At 39.0% G+C, this 13,086-nt stretch overlaps 2 protein-coding genes and 1 non-coding gene across 3 annotated transcripts; 2 read left to right on the top strand and 1 right to left on the bottom strand.

Annotated features, from left to right (window-relative positions):
- Window positions 1-809: 809 nt before the first annotated feature.
- Window positions 810-5,107, top strand: nkrf (NFKB repressing factor). Its single transcript, XM_030145109.1, has 3 exons — window positions 810-1,191; window positions 1,601-1,725; window positions 2,718-5,107. Exons 2-3 carry the CDS (start codon window positions 1,635-1,637, stop codon window positions 4,970-4,972), a joined length of 2,346 nt encoding a protein of 781 aa, XP_030000969.1. The 5' UTR covers window positions 810-1,191; window positions 1,601-1,634; the 3' UTR covers window positions 4,973-5,107.
- A 1,816-nt stretch (window positions 5,108-6,923) lies between these two features.
- On the bottom strand, window positions 6,924-11,134 carry LOC115426877 (ubiquitin-conjugating enzyme E2 A). Its single transcript, XM_030145110.1, has 6 exons — window positions 10,948-11,134; window positions 9,711-9,791; window positions 9,489-9,514; window positions 9,015-9,104; window positions 8,777-8,865; window positions 6,924-7,946 (listed from the first exon to the last, which is right to left on the bottom strand). Exons 1-6 carry the CDS (start codon window positions 10,989-10,991, stop codon window positions 7,818-7,820), a joined length of 459 nt encoding a protein of 152 aa, XP_030000970.1. The 5' UTR covers window positions 10,992-11,134; the 3' UTR covers window positions 6,924-7,817.
- A 691-nt stretch (window positions 11,135-11,825) lies between these two features.
- trnae-uuc (transfer RNA glutamic acid (anticodon UUC)) lies at window positions 11,826-11,897 on the top strand. Its single transcript has one exon. It is a non-coding gene; the product is annotated as a tRNA-Glu (tRNA).
- Window positions 11,898-13,086: the final 1,189 nt, after the last annotated feature.

Raw genomic sequence — 13,086 nt, 5'->3', positions numbered from 1 at the left:
AATGTAATGTCGACAATAGAATAGCTAGATTGTTTCTACCTCAGTGTACATAAAGAAACACCTTGACAAAGTGGGTATTAAAATATTTGATACATTTCTGACTATTGACAAATTTACCTGCTGCTGGTTCAACAGCATCTATAGTAGGGTTGAAAATTAAAGTAGGATGAAATCAGCTTTATCAGTTTATGTAAGATAGAATTTGACTGTTTTTTCCACTGCTCTCCATTTATACTTGACTGGACACAAGAGCTAAGAATGAGAACGGGGTATCAGTAAGGTCAAGAATAGACAGTGCAATTATGTGCAAAAATATTGGGAAAAAAGTTCAATATGGATACAAACATGTTTAGATACAGGGCTTTGGAAAGGCTGATTAGATAATTGTGACATGTAAAGCTACCTAGGTTTCCTCTATGTAAATATAGATACAGAGGACACAAAAACGTTTTATTTACAAATTTAATAAAGAATTTATGTCAACAAACCCCCTATTTTTTCAAGTAACAAATAATATGTGATCTGATATTTAAAAATAATCTGGAAATAAATATTTTTCAGAATAGAATATCAAAAGCCTTGTTATATTGAATTTCTGCATAAAATCTCACGTGGTTTAATAATTATTTTCAATGTCCAATATATATATATATGTAACCTAATTACACAAATGGTGTTCTGTAAGTTGTACAGTAAACAGTGCCAGTAATTGTTTTCATAGTTCCTCGCTTGTGCCGCTGATAAACCTCATGTAAACAGCTGAGTTACAGCACGCTGCATGAACTGTCCGGCTGCAATGCATTGTGGGCCAGTGCGGTGACAGACGCCATGATTTTACTGTAGTTGGACCAGAAAATGGATGCTTCCTGCTAGTCTAGTGGATATCTGTAGCTCATCAGAGATTTGTGATGCAGTTCCAGCAGTCTTAGTGAGAGAGGCCACATGAAGGACACAGACACACATGTCCGTCTCGTATAATTCCCGGCGTTTGTTAAAGAACACAGAAAGAAACGGCTGTCGCATGTTGAAGAGTTAGTAAAAGCTAGCTGGCTAATGCTAGCAGTCAGCAGCTCTACAGGGCAGCTAATGCTAGCTGAAAGAAGCTAATAGCCGGCTGAAGATAAAAATAATAATATTATTTATTGCTGAGCTATAGGACAAGTCAAGTCGGAACAAAGGCTACACCTTAAGGTAAGTAAGCGACACAGTTAACGAATATTATATAAACGGGCTTTTGAATGTGATGTGTAGTTTGTTATTGCCTCTTCGGAGATGCACCTTTTTGAGCTATTGGCCTACTGCGTCACTCTGTCAAGGCCTGATGTTGACACGAAATTCACCTGTTTTCTCCCTTAAACTAATTTAAATTGTATTTAAATTAGAGTGATTAAATGCCCCCCCCCCCCCCCCCCCCCCCCCCCGGCGCTTTAACTGTAGTACACTTGCCACGTGCTGCTTCTGTTGGTAATGTTAGTTGACAGTTAGTGCTTTGATTCTCTGTGAGCAGAGCAGCATGCTATAGTAACTCATGTTCAAATGTTGTGTTTGTGTGGATTCATTCATTTGGCTGTCAAACTTACATCCTCGGCCTCATTATCAGGTATGGCCTGGATTTGATTTGGACCGTGCTGGTGATGGCAGAAGGGACTGACACTGGCGAAATGCCCTCCTTCGATCCAAGTCCTACTTCTGAAGCAAAAAAGAGACCTACTTCTTCTGATGGGAGTGAGTTTGTGTCGGTTTTTATTTTATAGGTCTCAGGAGATGAATACACCAGATTACATGTGTCACTTTTTGTTGTTTAAATTGTTGATTTAAAGTTATGTAGTTATATTTTTAGTTTTGTAGCCTAACAGTTGGTAGACTTACTTTGAGATATACTGTATATCCAGTGAATGTAGGATGAGCAAGACAATATTAAACATTAAGGTTTGTCAGACTGAAAGCAATAATAGTATGGCTTTGCAATGTCCTCTTGAACCCCAGTGATGCATGTTTGTGATCTGTAAGGCACAGTAATTTCACAGCTTCACATAAAAAACAAAAAAAAAACTGTCCACTGCAAAGGACCTTCCATAAAAATATGTATCTGAAAAAAGTTTCATTATGCTGTTTCCAATCAAGACGATTTAATGTAAAAAAAGCCAAAACTTTCCTTTGTCTCAGGAAGATATGACTAAAACCCCACATCCTGATACTAATGTGATATCTAGATAAAAATTTCTATAACAAAACAACATATTTTCGGCAAAGTTGTCCGGAGTCAATTACTTAATACATTTTTAACTACTTGTGTAAATTTGCATCAGCATGTAATAAAATTCAAAATGATACATAAAGTATTAAAAGCATTTAAATAAAATACAATGTATACAGACAAAAATGGCTGTATTTTTGTTTCCTTAAAAGATGTAATTTGCTTGTTTTTAGAGGCTTGTATGGCATAATATATAGTGTAATAGGTATTGTTTACAGCAAATGGTATTTATGGATTAGTATCTGTGCTCACATTTTTTTTTATTGTCTTGCATCTTTTGAAATTTCACTGTCAAGATTTTATTGAATAAGATGAATAATATGTAAAATGAATAAGATCACCCTGCAGTTTTTACAGGACATTTAGCACATTAAGTATGCTACACTAACTAATTACAGCAGTCATGCTTCAGAAACGCCATAATTTGTTTTCTAATTCATTTTCTGTCATACTGTTTCAGGAGAGGAGCCCATGAGGAAAATGCCTGTGTCAAAATTTGGTTCCAGACCCCGATTTGAGCCTGTACATTTTGTCAGTGGTGGAAGTAGCTGTGGAAGTGGTGCAGATGAGAAGGAGAATGATAAGGAACGCAGGAGGAGTGAGTCGTACAGTGTGAGACAGTGGGACTCTGAACACTCATCCTACAGCAGCACCAGTCGAATGCAGGGTTCCTCATCTCTGAGGCCTGCGTTTGACAGAGTGCCATCCTACAGCTCTGACTCTTGGGGTTCCCATAGAGATAGGGACAGAGACATTTCCTCTGGTAGTACGAGTGGGCTGGGTTATGGAGGCCGTGGCTCGGCCACCAACTTCATGTCAAAAACACAGCAGGACTACACAGCCAAGTATGAGGCCCACTCCTCTCGAAATTCAGATTCTTATTCTCAGCCCAACAGATACAATGGGTATGGAAACAGGTCGGGATGCTGGGACTCAGGACGTCAAGGTTTGGGGTACAGTCATCAGGACCGGCCATCAGCAAGTAGGCCATTCAGCAGAGTCTACAACAGTCCAGGCAGGAGCAGTCCCACCACTTCTCAGTCGGGGGCTTCTTCACAACCTCTTCCTGTATCTCAGTCAACATTAGATGAGAAGCAGAGACTGATAGCTAATGTAGCGTCTGCTTTGGTCGTCGCCTTTAGGGACCCTATGTTTATGACTGGTAGTGACTCGCCAAACTATAATTTTATGTTGAGCCGCAGCATCCAGGCCTGTAAGACCAATCCTGAATATATTTATGTCAACCTGAAAGATATTCCTCAGGCTGACCTACCAAAGAACAGGAAAGTACCCACAGATGGCTACGCCTGTGAACTGAGATGTCAGGGTGTTTATCTTGCTACTGGATACTCGGGCAGTAAAAATGGAGCAAGGGACCGTGCCTCTGAGCAGGCTGTGAAACTCTTCCTGAAACCAGTTGAAGTTCGTGTTGTGCAGCGCAAATACAGACATTCAGTAGTCAATGACATGGTTGTGTGCCAGATGCACAGCCCAACCCCAGCCTTTTTACCTGCACTTCGAAACCCAGAGGACAAACCGACACCAAGCTCTAAAGGGCAGTATGAGCCTGACAAACGGAAACACTGGTCTGAGTTTGTGGTTATGGATAATGCTCACGATGCGATCTGCATACTCAACAATTCTGCAGCTTACAATCGCATGAAAATAGACTATAAGTTCGACCTGCTACCTAACAGTGCTTGGCTTTGTAGTGTCTTTCTGCAAGATGAGCTGGTGGCACAGGCAACTGGTACTAAAAAGAGCTCAAAGCATGCAGCGGCCGAGGAGGCGGTAAGGAAACTTCGTATGAACCAGGCAGCACGACAGCAGCAGCAACAACAACAACAACAACTGCAGCAACAGCAGCAGCAACAACAGTCCCAGTACTTCAGAGGAAATAATCAATCAGATTCTGGACGCTTTGGACAACTGGGTGGTAAAAAGAAGCATCTTAGTGAACTGGTTATCCTTGAGAATTCTGACAACGCTATCTGTATTATTAATGATACTGCTCAGTTTAATAAAGTGAGTGCAGATTACAAATTCACAGTTCTGCCTGATCATCGTTGGAGGTGTGAGGTTTATTTGGAAGGACAGTATGTTGCAGCAGGAATAGGTCCAAAGAAAATTGTGAAGCACATTGCAGCAGAAGAGGCTCTAGCCACCTTGAGACAGACACAGGCTGTGGTTAAATCCAACCTTAGGAAGGAGGGTCACAGCGATGCCATATCACGCTCCCAGATTATGGCTCGCTCTGGTGAGGAGGCCACGAAGCAGGAAATTAAAGAGGACAACATCGGAAACCAGCTACTCCGCAAAATGGGATGGAAGGGTGGTGGTCTGGGCCGAGACGGGGAAGGAATCGCAGAACCTATCAAAGTCAAGGAGCAGTTCTCCAGAGAAGGACTGGGCATGGACACAGATAAAACTGGAAATCAGCTCAGCAAGCGTGATATTGAGGACATCATTCGTAACTATGCCAGCTCCGACCGTCAGGACGATCTCCGCTTTTCCACTGACCTCACCAATGATGAACGCAAGCAGATCCACCAGATATCCCAGAAATACGGTCTAAGGAGCAAGTCATATGGGCAGGGAAGACAACGGTTCCTTGTTGTGAGCCGGAAAGTACACAAAGACCAGCTCATTGGTCAGCTTTTACAGGAGGGACAGGTGGGACGATACGAGCTTGTGAAACCTCAGGCCTCACATTAATTAGCATGCACAGCAGCAAAAAAACATGTCATTGGCTTGAACTTTATAACATATCACACACAAGTGTAACTGATACTTGGTAATACTTGTTTGTGACATATGTACAACACACTAATAAAGGACACTTTCAGGTAACCCCTGCAGTTTTTGCATTCCTTTGCCATGAAAAGTACTTCAACTGGTACTTTACAGTTTTTCTTAATTGCTTTGGCCCATTTCTTAGAACCCTCTCAAATCTTGATGTACAGTGCATTTGTCAAAGCAACTTATATAGAGGAGCACAACACCGTAACTCACTTGTAGCTCTTATAAATGGTTAGTGCCCTCCGGTGAGAGCTGGCGTTGGGGAAATGACAGGGGTCAAAATTTTTAGATGTTTTGGCAGTATGGCACTGGACCCTGCAAAGCGTTCCTTATATCTACATTTCATTTGACACATTTTCATCTGCACTATGATTTTTATCCCAGTACTGGCCAGCAGGGGCTGTTCTGTGTGGTTTCATGTTCTCCTCATGTTTGTGTAGGTTCTCTTCAGGTATCCCAGCTTCCTCCCACCACCCATGTTCCATGCATCTTAATGGGTTAATCAGTCTAATTTGTACCTCCATGACCCTCCCAAGGATTAAGTGGGTCAGAAAAAACAATTATTAAATCCCACGATATTTTGTCTAGCCACTGTGACTGAAGGATATTCAGATGTCGATTTCAACAAGTAAACGATTGCACTCTCACATTTCCCACCTCACCAGACATCTGTCGCTCCTGTTTTGTCCTCCTTCCTCCATGCAGAAAATAATTCCTCAATTGGATTCAGAATCTAACCGATTTTACAGACCTTACCAAAAACAATAGATATTACCATTATGAAATTTGTAGATGCGTAACTGCTGAGCGACACCCTCACAGTGACAGAATTCATTGCAGGGGTGTCCAAATCTGGTGCTTGAGGGCCAGTATCCTGCATGTTTTAGATATTTCCCTTTTCTAGCACACCTGTAAGCCATTACATTGTTATCAGGCTTCCGCAGAGCTTGATGATGAGCTGAACATTAATTGAACCAGGTGTGCTGGAAGAGGGAAATATCTAAAACATGCAGGATACTGGCCCTTGTGGACCTGGTTTGGACACCCCTAGAGTAAACCTGTTTGACTGGCAAGCAACATAATCTGTTAAGATCAACAAGATTTATTCAATTAGTAATTGTGAGAAATTGTAAATACTTCAACTTGAATAATTTCAGTGATGTGTGGTTATATTAGAAATTTGTTTAAAAAAAGAATTAGAAGTTTCCCTCTCAACAAGTGTGCAGTGGTTTGGAGGCTTGTATAAATTTAGAAAATATCTTTAGAGAATTGTGCCAAAGCAATTCAGAAAAAGTATTTTTTTTTTTGTCTACTGCCATTCCACTGGTCCTATTTTTGATTCACTTTTGCACAAGATTGTGTTCCATGCTTTGTGGTATTTTGTTCTGATTCTTCAATTATTTGAGTTGAAAACAAATTCACTAGTATTTTGTCAATATACATGGTTTGTTTTGTGGCTATTTGGGGAACCTGGCAGAAAATGCAGCTTTTCACTACTCGTTTGTGAACATTGTGACACATTAAAGACCAGAACTAGAGAGGCATTAACATCCAACTGTAACTAGGTGCTCATACCAGTCTCACTGTAGTGATACATCTGTAATCAGCAATACTTGCAATGCTGTTTGCTCTAATAACACCTGCAGATCCTTCTACAAGAGCTGCATTCATGATTAGAAAATCCTCACATGGAAACTGTAAGCTGTGATCTTTGTTAAATGTCAGATGTGTTGGTTTATGTGAGTACAGTTAACTTGTCTGCTTGTTTTCACAGCTGTAATAAGTGAATAAATTAAAAATGATAACCTTCATCAGGCTGAATTTGCTTAAGATGGACAGTTTTTGTACTGAAAAAAGTCCAGACAACTGATGTATATTTATTTTATTTACAAGAAAATGTACAGTTTGTTACATGGGTTACCAGTGCAAAGTTTTATAATCTGAAAACAGACATCATCCTATTTAAACAGTATATTCAGCCTATTATGACAGCTGATTTGTAAGATTGTAAAATAGCATACAAATGTTCTCACACAGCCTTTAAATGTCAGCTTTATGAAAGTGTGCACAAAACAAAGTTAAGTGCCAGGAAAGGGTCTTAAATGTCTTGTATCTGTGTACAGTAGGGACAAACATGTTCACCAATATCTAGAGCAGTTCTTAAAATCAAAGGCATGAAAAAAGACCCCCAAAGGCATCTGTTGAGTTGACAACTTGTCAGAGGGATAAACGTCCATGCCAGGTTATGTTTTGTTAAACTGATCCCCCTGAAAGGCTTTCAAAAGGCAAAGAAAGTAAGTGAGCCCACTGAAATAGGTGAAACACCCATTATTATTTTTTTTGTAAATGTGACTTGTTGGCATCTACACAGCAAACCACACAGCAAGCAAAATCTAGTAAACTGTCACTGTAGGATTCAACCAGTTTACTTCATATCTAAATAAACAGGTAGAAAAGTGACAACTGAGAGTCTGGCTGTTGCCTTTTTTAAAAGAAAAAAAAAGTTGGGGCATGTAGCAAGTAACCCAGATATAACAAGGTACATTAACTTTTAACAAACATACGCTATTGCCCAACAATAGCATTCGTCAGGAGTGAATGCCACAACACAACAGCTTACAAACTTAGCAACAGTTATGGGACAAATATACTGAGAAGGATTTTAAAGATGTGTCATTGTTTTTCTGTGAGATCAGTTTTCTTGATCGGTGGTTTCATGGTTCTGGGCTGGACACTGTTCATAAATGAACAATAACAGGGGTCAACAGTCACGCCAACTCTGTTCAACAATAGCAGAAACCCTCTTCTCGTACTCCCGCTTGTTTTCCTGGTACAGCTGGGCTGCTTGGCTGTTGGCTGGACTGTTTGGGTTTGGCTCATCCAGTAAAGACTTTAAATACACAACCAACAATACACTGGGTTAGGTTTCTAATCAACATTGACTGGCATTATGACATACCAGCCTTCACAAGTCATCACAATTATACATAATTTGACTGTTGGCAGCATTTCTCATTTGGCACACTTATTAATTCTATTAACACCAAATAGCTATGTTTACACTGCCAGGCTTAGTGCTCCTTTCAGACTTACTGCATGTATTTGTACATGTGATTTTTTTTGTTCGTTTGATCAGATTCCAGTATGAACTGGCCACAGTCCAGTACTGTGCCACATAGCAGTGGTCTTCAAAGGGTTCATTCAGTTTCCTTCAGTAAAAATACTAACATTACATACACTGAAAATACTCCACAAGAAACAGTTGTGTACTATAACCCTTACCTTCAAGCAAAAGTATTTAAATATTATCAACTGTATAATTGTTATCCTTATCAATGTTCTAAGATATTTTTGCATTTATACTATTGCTTGCATTTAAGTATAAATACCATTTAAATGCGGTCAAGGATTACAGTTGAGCACATTTTAACTACTTGTTGTATTTAAATCTCTCCCTCTGGTGCAGACTTGAGATTAATCTCAATCTAGAGTGATGTAAAAGTTACATGCATTCTGATATGATAGACTAAGGTAATTGCAAAAGATCAGATCCGCATGTTAATTACGACCACATATGAACGTGACCTAGATCTGAACTGAAGAGGCAATGCAATCTGTGTTGCACGTTTGTTGCATATGAACAAAAAGGTCACATTTGGGCCACTTTTACCTGCAGTGTGAACATAGCCAGTATTAAACTGCAAACAGATATTAAATTACCTGTATTGAAGTTAAGATAGATGAGACATCATAGGTTGGACTCCAACGATTCTGAAGTATATCTAAGCATATGCTTCCATCTGCATACACTGTAAAATGACATTAAAAATTTACTTTTATTAGATGGAATATCTGGTAGCAGGTCACTTTTTCCGTGGATAAACAAAGGGTAAATGTTGTAACTGTTAGTCACTGCTACTGAACGGCAAGTATCCACTCCAGGAAATCAAACACATACCATTTGGATGAAACATTTTGGAAACAAATCGCACTGTTGGAGGTTTATTTGGATATTCCTCTGTAAATTCAATGGTAAGTTTGAAGGTTCCTAAAAGGAAGAGATGATGGCATTACATAAAACACATCACCAACAACATGGCAGTACAGTGAGTTTATAATATACAATATGTGGATCAATTCTAACTGGTTGTTTTGTTGATGTTATAAACACGTATCTGTAAAAGGCAATCAAATACTTTGGACAAGTCAGTAATGTTCTACTAAGACAAACACAGATTTATGTTCAGCATAATTAGATTTTTGGACAGCATTCTGTTGCATATGCACTTCAGTTAAAAAAAACAACTTTTAAGATATTGATTTTAATAAGTTAAAAGATTACAGTACTTCAGAGTATTCGCCAGGTGACTATCAGATTATAATTGAGAAGACAAATTATTTTTCCTCATTTAATGCTTTAGAGAGGACTTACCATCTTCAAAAGGTGTTCCCTCTGGTCTAAAAGACAAACAGATGGTGGATAAATTAGCAAAAAGGCCAATATTTTTACATCCCAAATTTTAAAAACTACAACACTGTCAGCTATTTCACATGCAAATATCATGCAGAAAACACTTTCAAAATGAATTAAGTGATTTCTAAAACTATCAACTAACAAGAAATCTACAACTGCTAAGAAAAAAGACCAGCTTACCCAAAAATGACAGCATTCCAAACCATAATGTTGTTTTCTGAAGGGGCCCCACTAACTCCAGCTGGAGGATCCTCTTGGAGCCTAAAAAATATAGTAAATGCACAAAGGACCAAACAAAATGCTTTTAAAAGTGTAAATCAAAAATGGATAAACACAATGTCTTTGAATCTAGGAGAGCAATTGTTTACTGAAGGACAGAGAGATAACAGATTTCATATTGACAGACACTCCTCCAGGGTTTAAAGATACACTATAAGGCAAACATTTATGTTATTGACATGGAAAACATATACTAATGTAAAGATCTAAAAATAATTTCTGTGACAATATTCCATCAGTAAACTTTAAGTTAAAATTTGTACTACATGCAATAATATATTTGGTTGTTACATGTAAAAAAACAAAAGAAAAACAAAATTAATGTATACAAATCTCCTACAAACTCATATGGTCAGATTATCAAAAAACAGAATAATAGTTAATTCTGACAAGGGACCAAGAAACCTCTTGTATATGAGCGGTACTTCATAGTTACAACCTTCAGTAGATCAGGGATAAGAAACCATGTGCCATGACTGAGTGTCTGAGGGTTTTTTGTGACTGCTTGGCAGATGGTTGCTTATCCTCAGGCTTAGATTAAGATCTATTTAGGCCCATATGTATAAGGTCCCTAGATCAGTGCGAATTGGGACAACACTTAAATGAGGAAATGTACTAGTTACCTACAATAGTTAGATACGACAATATCCCAGACGTTTCATCTGACTGTGGATTACTATGTACCGATAGCAAAGTCTTTACATAAAAACCTATCACTCCAATATAATAAGCACTTTTAAGTGTATTTAAGGGACATATAGCTCCCTTACTAAAAAAAAAAGTACGATAGCCTGCGATCCATATTCAGAAAATCGATGAGTGATCTTAAAATTGCACAATATCTACGTTACTGACCTGGGTTACAGCCGCCGGTGTCAGCGCCCTACCAGTAACGTTTAAAGAATATCGTTACCTGCCACTACCCTACCATGAATTACCTTGTTAATATAACCCATTGCTGACGACAGCTATCATCACCAAAGACAGAAATGTTGAAACAAGCGTCGTGTTTATTATTATTAGTATTACCAGTTGATATCGCTGTAGTTTAGAATTTCGTTTGGGCAGACGCTAAAAAGCTAGCTTGAGAAGCTAACGTAGGCTTTAGCTACTTGTCTGTTGTTTTGTTTTCGCTTACCGTTTAAAATCTCTCATCAAACGTCGCCTTGCTGGTGTTGACATCCTGTTTATACGGAAACCTAAATCTTAAGCATACACCTAAGCGACTCAAGTTTAAGTAAAACGATTTTTAACGGTGTATTATTTAACCAGCTAGCTCGCTAGCCAACGATAGCTAGTTTGTCAAATATTTGGCTGTCTCTGCTAGTCCGAGGGCGATACCACTTAGAAAAAAGACAGGGTGATAACATCGGCTGGGACTCATTTGCAAGGCCATGAAAGCAAATAGACACATATAAACAGCACCATTGAACACAGATTGACTCACAGTAGCACGTTATTAGCTCAAATAGACAAAATTTGTTGTAAATATAGCTGACACATTTTTTATAGCTGACAAAACCCCCGTGTCTATACTTGTATTATTCCGTTGAAAATTACGTCATATGTTTAGCACCCTTATTTAGTGTTTTCGGAACACGATGCAGATCAATGTGTTTTTAAGACTGTGTCTATCTTGTATTCTTCCTGTCCTCCTTTTCCCTATAAGTTTATCATTTGATTCTGTTGGATTGAAGACATGTGTATAAATTAATGTTTCAGGCAAAACCTATGACTGGTATTAGCAGGGGGTATTCATGACTGGCATCATATATTAGTTTCACCTACACTCTAACACCACTAGATGGTACCTAAGTCCCAAGAGTTAGCGTTATATATTGTACCTCGACCTAATTTATAAAGGGGTAAATGCGACTTGTGTTCGATGTAACGACTATGTTAGCATACATAATTAATACAATGGTAAGTATACCTTATAATAATAAACATTAAAATGGCATTGAAACCAAATAGGATGGCTAACAAAAAGACAATTAGTTTGCTCAGCGGTAACTCTCCCATATGGTCTAGCGGTTAGGATTCCTGGTTTTCACCCAGGCGGCCCGGGTTCGACTCCCGGTATGGGAATACGGTTTTGTTATAGTAGTAAATGAACATGCGTTTACTGTTAGTTTACTATTACCAAATGTACAGCAAACACAATACACTATAATCGCACACAATACTCGTAATATCACATGATTACTGACATACTGTTCTTGAAACATGCCGCATGTATGCGCTCATCATTTCCAGAGAAACTACTGTAACATCAGACCCCGCCCGTTTCGGAGTTATCCTCAATTGCTCTCATCTCACAAGGGCTTGGACAATCCCGGAAGATGCCCATCTCTACTAATACTTCTAACGTAGCGTTTGATTTATAGGAGGTCACACGACTAAAACCAGCCCACTGATAGCGTAAAAATATATAAAAACATTTCTTTTCCAGTCTGCAACTTCGTTTGTTCCGCGTCGGACGCACTCACCTGTAACAGTCAGCGGTTACAGAAATAGCACATAAACGATTCCCGTAACTTTTCTTTCAGTTTCGCTTGGAAAGCAATTTCTTAAGTAAATACAAACTTAACTGACTTGTAAGTAGTAGTCTGGGCACGTTGATAATTACCAGATTAGTTAAGAGCTCTATACTCATCAAGCTGATCATTGTTTACTTTGTATTTATGGGATATGTTTGGTACTAAAAGCGTTACTGTTGCCAAACTTCGCAGCAGAGCCAATCATTCCCCAGGAAAATGTGACTGCTAGGAATTCCCCACGCATCAGCCCCTGTCGGAGAAAACTACAACCTTGTGTCAGGAGGAGCAGGACAGCAGCAGGAGGGTAAGCTGGCCGGAGACTGTGTGATAATGGAGCTATAGTACCGTTAGAATGTGTCCTTAACGTCGCCCAGTTTTATGAGGACAGCCACCTACAGCCTGCTCAAAGCCAATGATGACAACTTCTACCAGGGTGAGTCCACAGAGTATCTTACCAAGGGTGTTTTATTGTGCCTTTCTTTCCTTTTAACTGCATTATCCAGCTATATCTTATTTTGAACATTCCCTTTGAGATTATGCTGGGCTGCGGATACTAAACACGTTATAATGAGTGTAGAAACCTACTGGGGCTTTTCTTGTACTATAACTGGGACTTGTAGCAGTTAATGGAAGACTACTCTGCAGAATGCTGGTGCAGTTTGTGTACCAGAGGACTTTTATTGGTCTGAGTGTATGAGACAGTTATTCAGGCTACAACTGAAGAAGCATGACTGAGC

Source organism: Sphaeramia orbicularis, chromosome 10 (genome assembly GCF_902148855.1).
Source record: "Sphaeramia orbicularis chromosome 10, fSphaOr1.1, whole genome shotgun sequence".
Lineage (NCBI taxonomy): Eukaryota > Metazoa > Chordata > Actinopteri > Kurtiformes > Apogonidae > Sphaeramia > Sphaeramia orbicularis.
The sequence above is the reverse complement of the archived record's forward strand: the minus strand, read 5'-3'. Positions and strand labels throughout refer to the sequence as shown.

Coding starts and splice junctions, on each gene's coding strand:
- nkrf (XM_030145109.1), top strand. CDS start 1,635: ATGGCAGAAGGGACTGACACTGGCGAAATGCCCTCCTTCGATCCAAGT. Junction 1,726..2,717: donor ACCTACTTCTTCTGATGGGA/GTGAGTTTGTGT, acceptor ATACTGTTTCAG/GAGAGGAGCCCATGAGGAAA.
- LOC115426877 (XM_030145110.1), bottom strand. CDS start 10,991: ATGTCAACACCAGCAAGGCGACGTTTGATGAGAGATTTTAAACG. Junction 9,792..10,947: donor TTGATGAGAGATTTTAAACG/GTAAGCGAAAAC, acceptor TATATTTTTTAG/GCTCCAAGAGGATCCTCCAG. Junction 7,947..8,776: donor CTATCTTAACTTCAATACAG/GTAATTTAATAT, acceptor GTGTATTTAAAG/TCTTTACTGGATGAGCCAAA.